Genomic DNA, 19,532 nt, shown 5'->3' on the forward strand with positions numbered 1-19,532 from the left:
AGGTTTGGGGCAGCACAGTGGCTTAGCAGTCAGCACTGTTGCCTCACAGCAAGTTCGAACAGGCAGGGACCTTTCTGCGTGGGTTTACTCCGGGTACTCCGGTTTCCTCCCACATGTACATTAGGTTGACTGGTAATTCTAAATTGCCCATAGGAGTGTGAGTGTGCAGGCCCTGCGATGGACCAGTGCCCAGTGTGTGCTGGGATAGGCTCCAGCAGATCCCTGTGACCCTAGTTAGGAATAAAGTGGGTATAGAAGATGAATGGATGAACAGCTCACACATCAGCTTCTGATCAGGTGATTTATAACACTCATATCCATGAATAAAACCCTGCTGAATTCCCTGCTCTGAAACTCCTGATGTAATCGTATTGGTTATTTTAGCTGCCATAAACATTATTTGTGTCATTGTTTGAGAAAATTCGTTTAAGTATATTGTTTGTTTTATTTTGTTCTGCTGTTGAGTATGTTGTCTGTATTATCACCAGTAGGAACTATTATTACGTTCCGCTGCGCTATGTTGCACACGGACCTTTTTTTGTTATGTTGTTAAGAACCACGTGAAACAGGTGAATAAGCTAAAGAGGAAAAAAGGTGCTCAAGTGAAGTTAAGTCACAGCAAAAGTGAAGAGAATCTATTTGTAAGAATTTTGGGTTTCTTTGCCAAGTGAACTTATTCCCTCTTGGTTATGTGCAGCCAGCGAGGTATGTTTATTTATCTTTCTTTTCATTGTGTACATGTTAATTCAGTTTACAGTCTGTTTATGTTAAACGAACGTGTGCTTATTATGTGTATTGGTTCATTTGTATAGTTTGACGGTGGATTTGACCGTGAAGTGCAACAAGTGCAATAAGGAAAGATTAAATCCATCAGTAACATCTACTGTGTCGTGTATTTCCTGGAGGGAGTGATAGTCAAACTCGGTGCTGGTCAAGTTCGCTGAAGTCAGATGCAGAGCTAACGGCACGCAAAGCTGAAGTGAACTTCATGACTTGCCTGAACATGCCCAGAACGGACAGCCCGTCAAGAACCACAGATAAGCCACAGTTTGTAGTTAATTAACGTTATGTGCAAGTTCATAGTTGAGTTTGTGATCTGAACGTGAAACAAAGACTGACTACTAGTTATTTTGTTTATTTGTTTACAAAGTGTTTTAAGGTGAAGATTGCATTTATGTAACATTTGAAGAAAGTTTATTGGGTTCTTGTGAAAGATAATAGAATTGTACATATAAGCTGATATATTTTTAGTTTAAGGTTCAGGGTTCTATATAGTGTTCAGTATTTTCATATATTCTGTCAGGTTTGATGTGTGACTATTGTATGTATATATAACGTCCAGTTAAATTTATATAACTAACATGTCGCAAACGAGTAAAGAAGCTCAGAGTGTAGTAGCTGCCCTAGAGCAAGAAGTAGAGCTAGAGCAGTTAGATGAGCTCAATACTGCTCAACAAGTAACACAATCTGAAGAGCCCCGTAGAAGTGAAAGAGCCCGCATGTTAACAGAAAAAGGAAAGGAGTTTCAGAAAGAAAGGATGCAAGGGCTATTGCTTCGCTTCGACAGCATATACGAGCGCTGGAAAGCTCTGATTAAGGTTGCCAAGAAATCTGTGTTGAAACAGGATCCTAGTGTCATCCTACAAGAACACATCAGCAGTATTGAAAAGGAATTGTCTGATCTGAACACTGCTTATGATGCATATCGAAGAATCGATCGTCCAGAGCATGAGATGTGCCGCAAGTTAGATAACTGCATATCAATCACTCAGATAGTTGTGCAGAATGCTCAGTCACAAATGCAAGGCACAATGGAGCTGTTGGTTTGGCCTGATCATAGCTCCATATTTGCATCTTCAGCTTCCAGTGTTTTGTCTACTGCCTCTGAACGTTTTAAGGCTCATTCCATTCATTCTAACACATCATCAGTCAAAAGACAAGAAGCTGCTGCTGAGTATGTAGCTACACAAGCTGTATTGAAGATTATGGCTGAACAAGAGTGTCACCAAGAGACACTGCAAAGACTTGAGACTGAGGACAAGCTTATAATTGCAGACCAAGTAGCAGCTGCAACAGCTCGTCGTCTTCAAGAAGAAAAGGAAGAGACAGAACGCAGGTTAGAAAGAGAGAAACAAGAGGCTGCTCTCTTTCTGTTCAGCAGCATGCTCCACAGAGCTTTAAGCTACCTACAGTTGTGCAGACAGCCACTCAGGTGAACGCTGAGCATCAACGCCCACATGCCAAGATGATAAAGTAGAGCTTGTTAAGGTCTTGGCTGAGGCTATGTCAGCAAACAGACTACCGATTCCTGAGCCTACAATTTTTAGTGGGGATCCACTTAGGTTCAATCATTGGAAGACACCCTTTGAAACATTAATTGAAAGGAAAAACATTCCAACCTCAGAGAAGATATTTTTTTCTTCAGAAATATGTTGGAGGAGCTGCTAAAGAGTGCTGATTTAAGAAAATTTGTAGATTTCTTATGCAGTTGTGAATGTGCGATGGCTCACAATGAGAGTTTACATGTTCTTAATGATGGTATTGAGAATCAAAGGCTTACTGCCAAGTTACCTGACTGGTTGAGTACCAGGTGGAACCGAAAGGCCACATAATACCAAATGGAACATGGCAAGTTTCCGGACTTCAAACATTTTGTAACATTCCTGACAATGGAGGCTAACATTGCTTGCAATCCCATAACATCACACCATGCTTTACGACAGAGTGAATCAGATAAAGCAAAGACCAAGTACCAGAATGCAGTGGTGCCTAAAAGCCAAACTGTAAGTGCTAAAATATTTACAACCAACACCGGTGATAAGGCCACAGTCACATGTTTGTTTTGTAAGAAACCAGGTCATGCCTTATACAAGTGCCGTAAATTACTTGGAAAACTAGTTACTGATAGAGTCAAATTTATTCAGAATGAGAAACTGTGTTTTGGATGTTTGAGTCCTGGCCATCAATCCAAGAGCTGTAGCAACCGGATGGTCTGTGATATCTGCTCTAAATGCCACCCCACATGCTTACACGAAGACCGTTCAACCAGGAAGTTAAAGGAGAACAATCTAGGGAGACAAGATGCAACAAGGAAAGGATACTGCAATCAGCGCAACAAGACATCACCAAGGAAACTACATCCAACAGAGTTGTACAAGATGGTAACAGCACCCAAACTTCAGCAATAGTTCCTGTATATGTGTCAACTCCAACTTCAAGGGAAATTCTCGTCTATGCTCTTCTAGACTCACAAAGTGATACTTCATTCATTCTTGAAGAAGTGGCAGATGCTCTAGATATGGAAACAGAACAAGTGAAGTTGAAACTCTCTACAATGTCCTCAAAGGGGACAATTGTACCCTGTAAGAAACTCAAGGGCTTACAAATACGAGGGTTGTACTCATCCAAGAAGATCACTGTGCCAACGGTTTACACTCGGGAATTCATCCCTGCAAATCGAGCACACATCCCAACTCCAGAGACTGCCAGAGCATGGCCTCATTTGGAGCATCTTGCAGAACATATTGCTCCACAAATGGAATGTGAAATTGGGCTGCTGATTGGATATAACTGCCCACAGGCTCTGATGCCCAGAGATGTTGTTTGTGGAGAAGAAAGTCAGCCCTTTGCACAGAGAACTGATTTGGGTTGGAGCATTGTGAGCTACAGTGACCGGTATGAACACTATGGTGATGCAATTGGAGTAGATAATAAGATAATAAGACGTGCCATTCAGCGTCTTATGTGCCTGAAACGGAAGTTTAAGAGAGATCAGAAATATCACGCAGAGTATGTGAACTACATGAATGACATGATCAGCCGTGGTGAAGCAGAGAAGGTCCCTGATGAAGAACTCAACAATAAGCCCGTCTGGTATATTCCTCACCATGGTGTATACCACCCTCAAAAGCCAGGGAAGATACGCGTCATCTTTGATTGCTCTGCGAGATTTCAAGACACATCATTGAATGACCACCTTCTTACAGGGCCAGAGCTCACAAACAATTTGGTGGGAGTTCTGTGTAGGTTTAGAAAGGGCCCCATCGCTATTATGTGTGATGTGGAACAAATGTTCCATCAATTCCATGTAAGACCTGCAGACCAAGACTACCTGAGGTTCCTATGGTGGGAGAATGATGATTTAGAGTCTCCACCATTGGTTTTTAGGAGGAAAGTCCATCTATTTGGAGCAGCCTCCTCACCTGGCTGTGCCAATTTTGGGCTCAAACATGTAGCCACTTCAAGTCAGAATCAGTTTAATCAGAACACTGTTAAATTCATCCAGAGAAATTTTTATGTTGATGATGGACTAGTGAGTGTAACATCTGATGCTGAGGCAATTCAACTTGTTAACGAAGCAAGAGAACTGTGTGCTACTGGTAAGCTCAGACTACATAAGTTCATTTCCAACAGCAAGAAGGTTTTGGATACAATACCAGATGAAGAGTGTGCTGAAAGTGTTAAGGAATTGGATATAAGTTTAGGGGAACCACTTCTGGAGAGAGCTCTTGGTGTTCGGTGGTGTATATCCTCCGATGACTTCCAGTTCAGAGTTACTGTGAAGGAACATGCACTGACCAGAAGAGGTGTGCTGTCCACAGTAGCTTTCATCTATGACCCTTTGGGCTTTGTAGCACCCTTTATCCTTCGTGGAAAGCTAATCTTGCATCAGAGATAAAACCAGTTGGGATGAGCCACTCCCAGACGAACTAAGAGCACAGTGGGAGTCATGGATAGACAACCTAAAACCCTTGTCCAGTGTGAAAATCAAAAGATGCTACATACCAACAAGCTTCAAGGATGTGAAGCAGTAGAGCTGCATCACTTCTCAGATGCCAGTGTAACAGGTTACGGGGAGTGTACTTATCTCAGAGCAGTCAACACCAATGGTGAAGTCCATTGCTCACTGGTCATGGCAAAGGCCCATGCTGCCCCCACTAAGGTAACCACAGTACCACGGCTTGAGCTGTGTGCAGCAGTGGTAGCAGCAAGGATGAGTACTGTGCTAAGGAATGAGCTGGAAATAGATGATCAGGAGTATTTTTGGACCGACTCAAAGGTAGTTCTTGGATACATAATGATGCCAGACGTTTTCATGTGTTTGTGGCAAACAGAATCCAAAAAATCAAATCTACCACAGATCCCAAGCAGTGGCACTTTGTGCGCTCTGAAGATAATCCTGCTGATCATGCCTCTAGGGGTCTAACAGCTGATCAACTTGTTGCTTCAAATTGGTTCACAGGCCCAGACTTTCTATGGAAAAAGGAGTGGAAGAAGGGAGTTCAGTGAAGGTGGGAGAGATCAGTGACGATGACCCTGAACTTAGGAAAATTCAGGTGTTTTACACTAATGCAAGGGAAGACGGGACATTGGTAGACCGCCTGACAATTTTCTGACTGGAAAAGAGCAGTTAAAGCCATTGCTCATCTCAAGCGCTATGCTAAACAAATCAAGGGTTTTAAAGCTAAACTAAATGAAGCTACAACTGTTGAGGAAAGACAAGAAGCCGAATTGTTCATAATCAGATTGGTTCAAAGAGAAGCGTTCAGCAGTGAAATAAATATAGAGCAATACAAAGAGGTAAAATGTAAGGACAAAGGAAACAAACTATACCAGTTGAGTCCATTTATAGATGAATGTGGTGTGCTGAGAGTAGGAGGACGTTTGACAAGATCTGGCCTTCATACTCACGTTAAACATCCTGCCAAAGACAAGTCATGTGTCTACTTTACTTATAAAGCATTATCATGAGAAGGTGCATCATCACGGAAGAGGTATGACTATAAATGAGCTGCGGTCCAATGGAATATGGGTCATAGGATGCAGCAACGCAGTTGCCTCTCACATCTACAAGTGTATAAGGTGCAGAAAGTACAGAAGGAACACACAAGATCCAAAGATGGCAGATTTGCCAGAAGAGAGAATGGAAATGACACCTCCGTTTACATATTGTGGCATAGATTGCTTCGGACCATTCTATGTGAAGGAGGCAAGAAAGGAACTAAAGAAGTATGGTCTTCTTTTCACCTGCATGTGTTCAAGAGCCATACATATTGAAATGCTTGATGATCTTACATCAGTTGCATTCATCAATGCATTGCGTGCATTCATCGCAATACGCGGAAATGTTAGACAGTTGAGATGTGACCAAGGTACTAACTTTGTAGGTGCCAAAAGAGAGTTCATGGATGCAATGAAAGACCTAAATCATGAACAATTGAAAGAGTATGGCTGTGAGTTCATAATGAACGTCCCAGCATCAAGCCATATGGGAGGCATATGGGAGAGACAAATAAAGACAATCAGAAGTATTCTGACAGCAATTCTTGATCAGTCTGCTAAAAGACTTGACAGTGCGTCACTAAGAACCTTTTTGTATGAAGTCATGGCTATTATAAATAGCAGGCCTCTGACAATAGAGCATTTGAATGACCCAACAAGTCTTGAACCTCTTACACCAAATCACATTCTTCTGATGAAGTCTAGTGTGATCTCACCTCCTCCTGGTCAGTTTGTAAGTCAAGATCTGTACCTTCGTAAAAGATGGAGCCAGGTGCAGTTCTTGGCAAACGAATTCTGGACAAGGTGGAAAAGGGAGTATTTACTCAACCTTCAGAAAAGACAAATCTGGCAAAGGGATAAGAGAAATACAAAGGTTGATGATATTGTCATTCTGCAAGAGGATAGTGCCCCTAGAAATCAGTGGAGACTGGCAAGAGTTGTAGAAGTGTATCCTAGTGCTGATGGAAGGGTCAGGAAAGTAAAGCTGTTGATTAGTGACTCAACTTTAGATAAAGGGGGAAAACATACTTCTAAGCCAGTTTATCTTGATAGACCAGTGCAAAAGCTTGTTCTACTGCTGGAAGCAGAGTAAATGGTATTAACCCACTGTTAGGTTGTAAGATACATGTAAAATCACAAAATTGTGATTTGGTGGGAGTTTAGCTGACACAAACATTATTTGTGTCATTGTTTGAGAAATTTCGTTTAAGTATATTGTTTGTTTTATTTTGTTCTGCTGTTGAGTATGTTGTCTGTATTATCACCAGTAGGAACTATTATTACGTTCCGCTGCGCTATGTTGCACACGGACCTTTTTTTGTTATGTTGTTAAGAACCACGTGAAACAGGTGAATAAGCTAAAGAGGAAAAAAGGTGCTCAAGTGAAGTTAAGTCACAGCAAAAGTGAAGAGAATCTATTTGTAAGAATTTTGGGTTTCTTTGCCAAGTGAACTTATTCCCTCTTGGTTATGTGCAGCCAGCGAGGTATGTTTATTTATCTTTCTTTTCATTGTGTACATGTTAATTCAGTTTACAGTCTGTTTATGTTAAACGAGCGCGTGCTTATTATGTGTATTTGTTCATTTGTATAGTTTGACGGTGGATTTGACCGTGAAGTGCAACAAGTGCAATAAGGAAAGATTAAATCCATCAGTAACATCTACTGTGTCGTGTATTTCCTGGAGGGAGTGATAGTTATTGATCAGGGTGTGTTAGTCCAGGAGAATCTCCACACTGTCTGAGACTCCAGTAGACTCCTCTAGTTGTCAGAAGTGTAATGTTTTATTAATATAATGATTATTTTCAGATCATGGATAGTTTCAGATCCACAGTCTGCTCAGTGTGTAGTTTCATCCATATCATTTATTTATGTTAGAATTGATTGAGGTTCTGTGGATCTGCCAGGAGGAACAGGGAAAAATGGTCCAATTCCAAAAAAATTAAAAAATACAAAACTTGATTGTGAATAATTGTGTATAGACGGTGGAAAGTAGAAGGACATTCCCTAAAGTGCCATTCAGACCATGATGGATTAATATGAACATCTCAAAGTGTGGCAAGAAAACCATCCCCACATCAGTACACCACCTCCACCAGCCTGCACTCTGGACACAAGGCAGGTCAGGTCTGTGGATCCATGCTGCTGGACGTTGTGATCCTCAGGAGTTTTTTATCTTCATCTGTGGAGGTTTGGTGAGGTTTGGTGGTGAATACAGAAGTACTCTAAGTGTATGTAATTTTCTTCCTCTGTTCTGTTCCACACTCAGCAGGACAGAGGTCTTTAAACATCTCCATGGGGACAGGACCAGTGATGTTCACATGTACCACAGCTGATTATTTTTTTTGGTTCTTCACACAACTAAGGTACAGAAGCTAGTGGTGTTTATTTTAAAGCTATACATTAAAATGAAGCTTTTTTACTTTTTAATTTTTTTTCCAAGTCTTTTGCTCTAAAGGTTTCTGTGCTCTGGTGCTGGTCAGTTTCCTTGTGTTTGAGATGAACAGTGTTGAGGGACAGCGAGGGGCTGGACGGTGTAGGACACATGCAGAACCTCATCGACATCTCTGAGCGTTCAGGCTTTAATCTCCACCTCCTTCGTGCAGAAACAATATCAGCAGAACAGCTTCACTACTCATCTGACCCCTGAGAAAAATTCTGACCACACTGTAACACTGAATATAATTACACTTACACTTGTGGAGAAAGTAGATGATGATGATTGAGTATTATTATTATTATTATTATTATTATTATTATTATTATTATTATTATTGTTGTAATTCAGTGTATTCTAATGTAACATTTGTCATTTAATATTTGCTCTGTTTCACTTTTTATACAATATTATACTACACTATTATAACAGTAATATTTCTTATTGCTTTAAATTTTTAGATTTTGTTTTACACTTTTATTTTAATGTTTTTATCCTGGCTGTACATTACTATGAACCAAAACACCAAGGCAAATTCCATGTACACATAAAACCCACAGTACCTCTCAATAAAACTGATCCTGACTCTTCTTCTGATATTATTATTATTATTATTATTATTATTATTATTATTATTATTATTATAGTTTGTAGATTTTGGAATAAGCTTCAGCTGTCTTTGAGATAAAGGAACTTTTTTAAAGATTTCACACTGAGAGTTCCTCAACCTCAGCTCCATTCTAGTGAGATTTTTAACACATTTAGCTGGATTTATATTTATAACAGAGCTGAATTGAAGCCAGAGTGACCTAGACCAGGCACTGGATGAAAGAATGAATGAGTGAATGTTGTAAATGCATTAGGCCACACTGTACGCTCATTAATCTGTGAATCTGCAGCCTGTTGGTGTTAATGTTCATGTTAATGAGTGAATCTATGACTGAAAATGAAATGAAAATATTAATATTCACCTTTATATCAGTTCATTTTTAATTAATGTACTCATATTCAGTCACATCTCTAATGCACACAGCAGCATTTCATTTTGTGGAACTGTAATTTAAAAGTTTTAAAAAAGAGTCTCTGTAACTCCACTAGGGGGCACAATTAAGCAATAAACTCTTTTACAACATGTGGACGTTTATGAGTACTAATGTGTGTCCAGTGTGGTCAGTCTGTGCTCATTTAAAGAGGCTCAGATTCCTGTTCTTAGCTGATCAGAGAGGAACCTGGTGAGATCTGCTGTTGCTGTAGCTCATCCACCTCCAAATTCATGGTTCAGTGGATGCTGAGATGCTTCTCTGCTCATCACGGCTGTAGAGAGGGATTATAGGAGGAACTCTATCTTTCCTGTCAGATCAGACCAGTCTGATCATTCTTGTCTCATCTTCTCATCCACAAGCTGTTTCACTCCACAGATCTGTCCTTCACTCAAAGATTTTCTCACTGTTCTCTATAAACTCCTGTGTGAAAGGACCACCAGCAGTCGAGTCACAAACAGAATGTTGTCAGTTCTTCTAGCATGAGTGTTTTTCTCACCAATGTTCGGTCCCTGGCGAACAAACTGGATGAGCTCAGGATTTGGACACTTACACAAAGACAGATCACAGACTGTAATTTAATGCTTTTTCTCGGAAACTTGGCTTAACATCGGCATTCCGAACAACGTGCCGGAGCTTGAGGGGCATGCTGTTTTCAGGGCTAATAGAGAAGCTGCAGGTAAACACAGAGGTGGGTTAATCAGTCATCAAACATGTGAAATCCACAGTTAAAGTCTGGCTGGATGGGGCAGATGCTGCTCTCCAGCAGAAGTTTTCACACACTGACTGGAGTGAATTCACTAACCAGGCCACCATAGACTCAGACACCAACATTAACACCTACACCAACTCTCTTTTGAAGCATATTAACAGATGTGTGGATCAGGTGACCACACAGAAAACAATAATTCTGTTCCCCAACCAGAAGCTCTGGATGAACGGGGAGGTTCGCCTTCTGCTTAAAGCATGCAACACAGCCATCAGGTCCGGTGACAGAGAGGCCTATAGCGTCACCACGGCCAATCTGAGGAGGAGAATATGCAAAGCCAAATACGAACACAAACAACAGATTGAGGAACACTTCAACTCTGCTGACCCAAAGCACATATGGCAAGGGATCCAGGCCATCACTGACCACAAATCACCCAGCATGTCACCTACTACCAGCTCTGCCTTACTTCCAGATGAGCTAAATCACTTCTATTCTCGTTTTGAAAAAGGGAGGATGGAGCCCATGCTCAAGGCTGAACTACTTCCAGGCGAGCAGCCACTCACTCTCTCCACCTCGAAAGTGTGTGCTACTCGGAGTAGGGTCAATGCATGAAAAGCAGCTGGCCCTGAGAGCATCCCTGGCCAGGTGTTTAGAGCCTGTGTACAACAACTGACTGAAGTCTTCATGGACATCTTTAAGCTGTCTCTAGTTCAGGCAGTTGTCCCCACCTGCTTTAAGTCAGCTACCACTGTGCCTGTGCCTAAGCACTCTGCTGCAGTGACACAGAGTGACTTTCATAGCAAAGTGCTTCGAGCTTTAGCATGTTAATTCTTAACATATCTTCATTACTATACATTGATTGTACAAACATATAGATATATACTTATAGCTATTTATAATTCACTACACCTGTACATAAGATATCCATTCTCCTGTACAGATCACCCCCATAGCTATATATCATTATTGTAATTTATTATAAATATGCCACTTATCCACTTCTGGTTGGATGCTAACTGGCTTTCATTGGCTCTGTATGTGTACTCTGCACAATAAAGTTAAATCTAATCTAATCTAATCTAATCTAATCTAATCTAATCTAATCTAATCTAATCTAATCTAATCTAATCTAATCTAATCTAATCTAATCTAATCTAATCTAATCTAATCTAATCTAATGCTGTCCTCTTCAGCACCAACTCACACAGCTAACTAGCACAAGCTAACTCCAAAGATGTTTGAAAGCCATAAAATGTAGGTGTTTCGGTGTCAGAAGGTCAGAAGGTTACGAGCTCTGAGGAGTGCCAAGCGTCCCTTGACCTGAACTGCTGTGTAAATAAGATAACTGTAAGTCGCTGTGGATAAAGGCTTCTGCCAAACGCAGTAAAAGTAAATGATTACTGAAGTATGAATGGTTGGGGCAGTTTCTGTTAGCAGCTAATTCTCTGGAAGTTGAGTAATTTAACTGGAACTCTTTATATTCTCACTCTTTATATCGAAAGTACTCTGAAGTCTCTATCAATGAATACATAAACACTGGTCACTCAGTCACTGACTGAGGAGACCATTAGCCTAAAAACTGTGTTGTGAGGAAGTTTTTAATACAAACAACAATAAAACAGGCAGGGAAAATAAGAGCTAAGTGTTTTAGGAAGAGAAAGGTCTTCACCTGTCGTTTGAAGACGGTCAGTGACTCGGCTGTTCGGACATCTAGGGGAAGTTCATTCCACCAGCTCAGTGCCAGAACAGAGAAGAGTCTTGACATATACTGACCTCTTACCCTGAGAGATGGTGGACCAGTTAAACAGTGCTAGTGGATCTGAGGGAGTGAAGTGCAGTATGAGGAGTAATAAGAGCTTTGACCAATAAGACCATCATTACTCATCTGAACAGCTTCTTCAGTTTGAGGGAAGCTGGCAGGATTCCACATATTAGTATAGTAATTTGTGGAATCCTGCCAGCTTCTCTCAGTCTGAAGAAGCTGTTCAGATGAGAAATGAAAGGTTTTGATCTAAACTAGAAAGAAGTCCTGCTAACATGACACAACGTCCAGATAACTTCACCTGGATGACCGAATCTTCACAGACACAAAGCAGCTACTTACTTACCATAACCTTACCTCATCCTTTTTCCCATTGTAATGAGTTATGGACTTAATGATTTACAACATTTTTTTAGTTTGAGTATTTAAAGGGTTAGGAATAAAACATATTTACATGATGAATCATGAGAAGTTTATTTAAGGATCAAAGCATTGTGTAATAAAGAGTTAGCATCATTTGAGTATCATGGATCTACTCGCCCATCTTTAACTCACTAAATAGAAGATTTGAACACAGAAGATTCCAGTAAAGTTCTCCATCATGGTTTAAGGATGGAGACTGTGAGAAAAAGAAGTGTTTTTGTTCTGAGGGGTGTATATGAAGTCTCAAAGGCACACCAGTGTCCTTAAGGTCCAGTAATGTAATCTTGATGCCTTAATGTTCCAGTTTATTAGAGGTTTATTGTTTGGATGCTGTTCAGTAACTAGAGTGAAACTAGTAGGGAAGCTGGTTTAGAGAGCACAGACTGGGGGAGTCAACTTACCAGAATATTCAGGCTTTCAGAGCTTTTTGTTCCTGTCCCTTGTTCTGGACAACTATATGACAAAATATCTAGAAAGTGGTCAGACCTTAGCACATTTTCAGTTCAAGCACTTCAGTGTGTTAAATTGTCATGACTATTTTTCCCTCTCTTTCCTCTCTGTTGTTTTTTTAAACTTAAACTTACTGTAATAAACTCTGAAGTGATGAAAGTTTTAGAGAGAAATCAATCATTTATGAGTGTGTTGAAAATGTTGTGACATTGCAGAAGCTTATCAAAACGATGCCATGGCAAAAAGCTAAAGGCGGTCGAACGAAATATTAGAATGTATGACTTTTTTTGGACGAGCGGTGTATTTACATAGACATAAATATGTTACTGCACAATAGTTGATCATAGGGATTGTATATAATGAGAGGGTATTAAAGTGTCTATGGATGTAAACATATAATATAGAATAATATAGAATATAAAGTGCAGGAGAATGTAAACATACTGAGTTCATGTGAACAAACACACACAGGGATACAGAGAGGGAAAATTAATAAATTCTGTGTATAAAAATACTGGATCAGATTGTTGTGATGCTTTAGTTTATATATGTGTGTGTGTGTGTGTGTGTGTGTGTGTGTTCACAAGCAGCATTTAGCTCCCATATGGTGCTGAGGTAGAAGCTTTTCTTAAGTCTATAGGTTTGTGAAGTGAGGGACCTGAATCATTTCCCAGAGGGTAGCAGTTGATATAAATGATGTCCAGTGTGAGAAAGGTCCTTTAGGATGTTTTCTGCCCTTTTAAGGCAGCGTGCTATGTTCAGTTCCTTTAAAGAAGGCAGAGAGTGGCCGATGATTTTACTTGCCAAGTTGATCATATTCTGGAAGGCTTTCTTGTCCATCTGTGAGGTGTAAATATGTGTATGTGCAATGAACATGGCATTTCAAGCTCCTGGACATTAATATGGAGATGTTTCTCCTTTGTTTGCTGTTATAATAATCTCCACGTAATCCTACGTTTTCGCGCTGGAACAGAGTGTGGACTCTTAGTTCCAGTGGAATCAAGCTGTAAAGCTCCACACACTGAAGCCTTCTGTACAACTGGGTATGATGGTCGGGGGGCACATACTTTTGACGACATAGTGTATCATACTGAGATAGGAAACATATCCCCTTAATCTTTATTTTCAAAAGCTAATTAAAGAAACATTTCCCGCACATTTCTGAGTGAACAGGATAGCAGAATACACACATGATGTGTAGAACATCCATGATGCTACAACCCTAGTGATCAGGAAATGTAGTTTACTGCTTACCTGAAATACACTGAGGCTCCTAAGTAGCTGCAGCTGTGTTTCTCTGACAGATCTCTTTATGAGAAATTCATGCCATGAATTTTTTATTCTAATCTCTGTCTTAGCGTCATGGAGAGTCTGCGTAAGAACAAGGTCTTTCTCATCGAGACACTGTCTGGCGATGCCAGCATCTGTTTGCAGTACGTCCAGAACGACAACATCATCACCAAGCGTGACTACAACAACCTTAACCAGCCCAACCACACAGAAGAGAAGATCATCATTAACCTTCTGGATAACCTGACCAACAAGGGTGATGAGACGTGCCGTAAATTCCTCAAGCTGCTGGAGAAAGACGAGTTTCAGGAGATTTTCCCTCAGCTGAAGAAGCTCTTCACACCTGTTTCAGGTAAATGTACATCAAACTTACTGATTTATCTGTGTTATGGAGACTTTTGGTGATGAGTCTGTTTTTGTGTTTTTCTCTTTATAGAAAGTCCAGGCAAAGTTTATAATACAGTTACTTCATACTGTGTTTATTTTTAGTCCTGTAGGAATTAATTTTCAGCTCTAAAACATTCTCACTTTGTTAAACTCCAGACCTGCAGTTTGACTCTAGGATGTTAACAGAAATTTGCTTCAAGTCAAGAGGTTTTTATTATCATTTCCTCCATATATATATATATATATTTATATAAATGAACCTACTGCCACATTGTGCACTTTTAGAATATTATACTAAAACCAGTTACAGATATGTCATTAAAATGTCTTTTCAGATTGGAGAGTATAAAATGTCCAGCATGCCTCGTGGTGTGTGTCTGATCATCAACAACAGGAACTTTATTAAAATGGGAAACCGTTCAGGATCTGATAAGGACGAAGGTGTGTGGTTTTATTAGATTTAAATTTTTTATCTAATAAATTTATATATTTATATATCTAATAAAAATATTTATATTTTTATTAGATTTAGTTTTTATTTCATAAACTTCAATAATATAAACTTCATAAATGCAGTTCACTTCACTGATCACTAATTAGGGCCCAAGCACTAGCTGTGCGGAGCGCCCTCTTGTTCTTCTAAGGATTATTATTATTTATTTTTATTTATTTAATTATTTTATTTATTTATTTATTTTCAATCATCCGGGCACTTTTGGGGGTCTTAAAATGATCAAAAACTCATGAAAATCAGCAGACAGGTTGGAATCTGCAGCCATTAGGACGTCACTGTGGCTCGGCCCTGGGCGTGGCACACACCCGTCACAGCGCCCCCTGGAAAATCTTGCTGCATAGCTGATACACACTTGCACGTATCCATGTAAAATTTGGTCCACACTTAGATCTCATTGAACTGAACAACTTTCACACAAGCAAGTCTAATCCACAGGAAGTGAGGTATTTTGAGTTGTTTGCAAAACGCACCCAATGGAATTTGAAATACTCCTCCTAGGGAATTGATACAACCGCCACCAAACCCAGGCTAATATGATCTCTGTCACAGCGCCCCCTGGAACTCTGTCTGAAATATAGCTGCACAGCTCATATTCACTTGCACGTATATGCATGAGAGCCGGTATACATTTAGATCTCATTGAGCTAAATGATGTTCATCCACCTGTCATGAGATCTGCTTAACAGGAAGTCAGTTATTTTAGGATGTTTGAAAAACGCACCCATTAGAATGTGAGGGGATTTATATGATTTTTTTTTTTAATATGACATGTATTTCCAGAACAGAGGTCCAAAGAAAAACAGCTGTACGGTATACTAGTTACAAATAAATATCTCTGATGTACAAAATACAGGGTTTCCAAATAGATCACAGTGATACAGTAGATAGAAAAGAAAAGATTACAGTAAGAAGGTAATATTTGGGTAAATAGATTTGAGAGTAACAAAAGAACAATGCAGTGCCATATCCAGCATAAATAAGGTTTCACATTCCTAAGTGGTCTAATACAGGCTTCCATATTTTCCAAAATACATTTAGCTTATCATTGTCAATAAATCGTAACTTCTCAATATGGATAATACCCGCTAACTCAGTCAGCAACACATCAAATGTTGGAACTGTATCAAGTTTCCGCCTCTGAAGAATCAATCTCTTTGCAAGGACCATAAATAAAGAAATACCTTGTCTTTCATATGTATTAAAGGAAGGTACAGAAATCACCCGGAAAATGGCAATCATTGGATCTGGAGTAATATCTTTTTTATACACTTTTGAAAGCAGATTGAAAATATTGGTCCAGTATTTGTGAAGATTACAACATGTCCAAAACGAATATAGAAGTGTCCCCTCCGCAACCTTACATTTATTGCATACTGGTGACACTTCAGGGAAAATCTTATGAAGTTTAGTTTTGCACATGTATACTCTATGTAGAGATTTGAATTGGATCAAGTTATGTCTAGCGTTAATTGAACAATCATGTATGTTCTGCAGGCATTCCTCCCACTGCGCATCCTCAATCACGAACAATAACTCCTCCCATGATTTCCTAATTGTAGTTGTGCCACTATCTACCACATCAGTTAATACGTTGTAGAAATACAACACTGCTTTTGAGTTCCCAGCTTTAAATCGGTTTATTTCCTCTTATTTTCCATGCTTTTTTAATTGTTCAAAATCAGGAAAATGTGTTCTGACATAGTCTCTGATCTGAAGATATCTAAAAAAGTGAGAGTTTGGCAATCCGAACTTTGATTGGAGCTCTTTGAAAGACAAGAAATGCCCATTCGTATAAAGTGAGCTGACACAGCTTATTCCTTTCTGCTTCCAAATTGAAATGACCTTATCATTAATAGTGGGAATGAAGGAATGATTCTTACATATGGGGCTATCAAGATATACATTGGGGGTTTTGATATATATTTTAACTTGTTTCCAAATTTTTAAAGACTGGCCTATAACAAAATGATCATTATAGACGACCTTACTGACCTTTCCAGGACTGTTGCATAGTGCCTGCAATGAAGAGCTAGAGCAAAGGGCTTGTTCAATTCTAAGCCATTCAGGTTGTTTACATATTCCTTCTGATGGACCATCCTTCCACCAAGAGAATATATTCAAATGTGCTGCCCAATAATATGCTCTAAAGAGAGGGGAGGATTTGGGTCACCTCTCTTTAGAGCATATTATTGGGCAGCACATTTGAATATATTCTCTTGGTGGAAGGATGGTCCAAAGATGGTTTAAAGAAGTGTTGTCTTTTAATTCTTGCTGTTTTATAATTCCATAAGAACTGAAAAATTATTTTGTCTAATTGTTTAAAATAGGATTGTGGTATACATAAAGGGATAGACTGAAATAAATGGAGGAATCTTGGTACGCTTACCATCTTTACTGCATTAATTTTACCTACCATTGAAATTGGCAGTGTTCTCCAATATTCTATATTGTTTTTTAATTGATCAATCTTCTTTTGCCAATTGACTCTTAACAGATCTTTTGGTTTTTTAGTTATTATGACACCAAGATAGGTAAAAGAGTTTTCTGCTATCTTGAACAGGGTGGATCTTATACGTTGCTCACAAACGTGGGGCCCAATAGTCATCAGCTCACTTTTTTCCCAGTTAACAGTAAAGCCTGATATATTCCCGAATTTTGTCATTAAAGTGAGGAGATGTGGAATAGATTTACTAGGATTTTTATAAACAAAAGTATATCATCTGCATAAAGTGAAATGTGTTGTGGGAGGCCACCTATCGTGATAGGTTGAATATCTGACTGTTGCCGAATATGCGCAGCCAAGGGCTCTATCGTGACTGCAAAAAGGAAAGGGGAAAGCGGGCAGCCTTGTCTTGTCCCTCTACAGATTGAGAAAGGAGCTGAAAGATTATGATTATGATGAAAGATTAAAGATTATTAGTCACTATTGAGGCTTTTGGACAGGAGTATATTATTTTTATCCACTTTCTAAACACGTGGCCAAAACCAAATTTCTTCAGGACTATCATATATCCCCACTCCACTTGGTCAAAAGCCCTCTGTGCATCCAATGAAATAATTGCAGATTCTTCTTCATGGTTCGAATATAAAACATTGCACAGGCGACATAGATTAAAGTACATGTGGCTGCCTGGCATAAAGCCTGTCTGATCTGGGTGTATAACGTCACAAATATACTTCTTCAATCTGTTCGCATGGATTTTCCCAAATATTTTGGTTTCAGTGGGTAATAAAGAGATTGGTCTATATGATGACACTAGCAGCTGATCTCGACCCGGTTTGGGTATAAGAACAATATTGGCATCATACATAGATGCTGGAAAGCGGCCTATTTCCTGTGAGTGTCTAAACATACGTATCAAGAGCGGCAAAATGACCTTCCTAAATCTTTTGTAAAATTCGATGCTAAACCCATCGGGCCCAGGGGCCTTGTTATTAGGGGATACTTTGATAGCCTTTTCCACCTCTTCAATGCTTATTTCTGCGTCCAGTGCCTTTAAAGCTTCTTCACTTAATTTTGGCAAGTGTAGTCCTTCCATAAAACTATCAATATTTCCCAAGTCAGACTTCCCTGTGGTAGTATAAACCTCTGTATAAAACTTTGCAAAATTTAGATTTATTTCTTTTGGATCGGTTATTATTTTCCCCTTTTTGTTCTTAATTTGATAAATGGCACTGGAAGCTTCATGCTGTCTTAATTGCCATGCCAGAAGGTTCTGGGGTTTATCTTCTAATTCATAGTATCTTTGTTTAACCTTATTTAATAATTTTAGTATGCTTCTAGATAATAGAGAATTATATTTATACTTTAGTGCAATAATTTCTTTCAGTACCCTAGAGTTTGGGTTATTTTTATGTAAACTTTCTAATCTAGTAAGAATATTTTCTATTTCAGCCATTCTTATCTTAGCTTCCTTTCTTTGAGCTATCTCAGCATCAGATTAAATGCTATAATCTCCCCTCTAACTACAGCCTTCAACACCTTCCATAGATTATCACCGTTATCATTTATTTTTATAAATTCCTTGATCTTTTTTTCCAAATTTTTATTGAATTCTTCATCTTTTAAGAGTGCGTTATTTAACTTCCATCTAAATTCTCCTCTTAAATTATCTAATCTAAGGTCGACTGACTGAGGAGCATGATCTGATATTATGATGTTGTGATATTGTGACTTGCGTGCATTTGGTACTAGATTTGAATCTAACAAAAAGAATTCGATGCGTGAATATGACTTACGCACATGAGAGTAGAAAGAAAAATCCCTATCTAAGGGATTAAGGATTCTCCATATATCTACAATGTTTAGGGACTGCATATGTTGCTTTAATATCACATTAGATTTAGATGTCGAGCTAGCAATCTGACTCGGTTGTCTATCAAGCACGTTGTCTAGCACGCAGTTGAAATCACCTCCAACAATTATATTTGACTCAAAAACACTAGGGATTAGTTCAAATACTTTTTGAAAAAAGAGGGGATCATCATAATTTGGTGTGTATATATTAACTAAGGTTATTTGCTTTGAGTTTATAGAGCCCAACACAATGATATATCTGCCATTTATATCGGAGATGTAATAATGTCTTATGATGAACGAATGGTACATTCTTACTTATTATTCTCTTACTTGGCTTTGGTGGAAAATGTAGACTGATACACTTGTGCAATCCAATTAGACTTCAAGCTATTCTCGCTTCCCCTCTTCAGGTGTGTTTCTTGAATAAAACCTATATCT

General features: G+C 39.1%; 1 protein-coding gene across 10 annotated transcripts; it reads left to right on the top strand.

Annotated features, from left to right (window-relative positions):
- Positions 1-407: 407 nt before the first annotated feature.
- LOC131367889 (uncharacterized) lies at positions 408-8,806 on the top strand. 10 transcript variants are annotated; one of them, XR_009206977.1, is made up of 4 exons: positions 408-705; positions 813-7,266; positions 8,049-8,145; positions 8,223-8,806. XR_009206977.1 is itself a non-coding variant. In XM_058413521.1 (2 exons), exon 2 carries the CDS (start codon positions 3,011-3,013, stop codon positions 4,676-4,678), a length of 1,668 nt encoding a protein of 555 aa, XP_058269504.1. In that variant the 5' UTR covers positions 408-705; positions 813-3,010; the 3' UTR covers positions 4,679-8,806. The 10 variants fall into 10 exon arrangements, 1 of the variants encoding a protein (XP_058269504.1); XR_009206980.1 differs by having other exon boundaries at positions 8,263-8,806; XR_009206979.1 differs by having other exon boundaries at positions 8,052-8,145.
- Positions 8,807-19,532: the final 10,726 nt, after the last annotated feature.

The sequence above is a fragment of the Hemibagrus wyckioides genome, linkage group LG17 (genome assembly GCF_019097595.1).
Source record: "Hemibagrus wyckioides isolate EC202008001 linkage group LG17, SWU_Hwy_1.0, whole genome shotgun sequence".
In the NCBI taxonomy this organism is placed as follows: domain Eukaryota; kingdom Metazoa; phylum Chordata; class Actinopteri; order Siluriformes; family Bagridae; genus Hemibagrus; species Hemibagrus wyckioides.

Coding starts and splice junctions, on each gene's coding strand:
- LOC131367889 (XM_058413521.1), top strand. CDS start 3,011: ATGCCACCCCACATGCTTACACGAAGACCGTTCAACCAGGAAGTTAAA.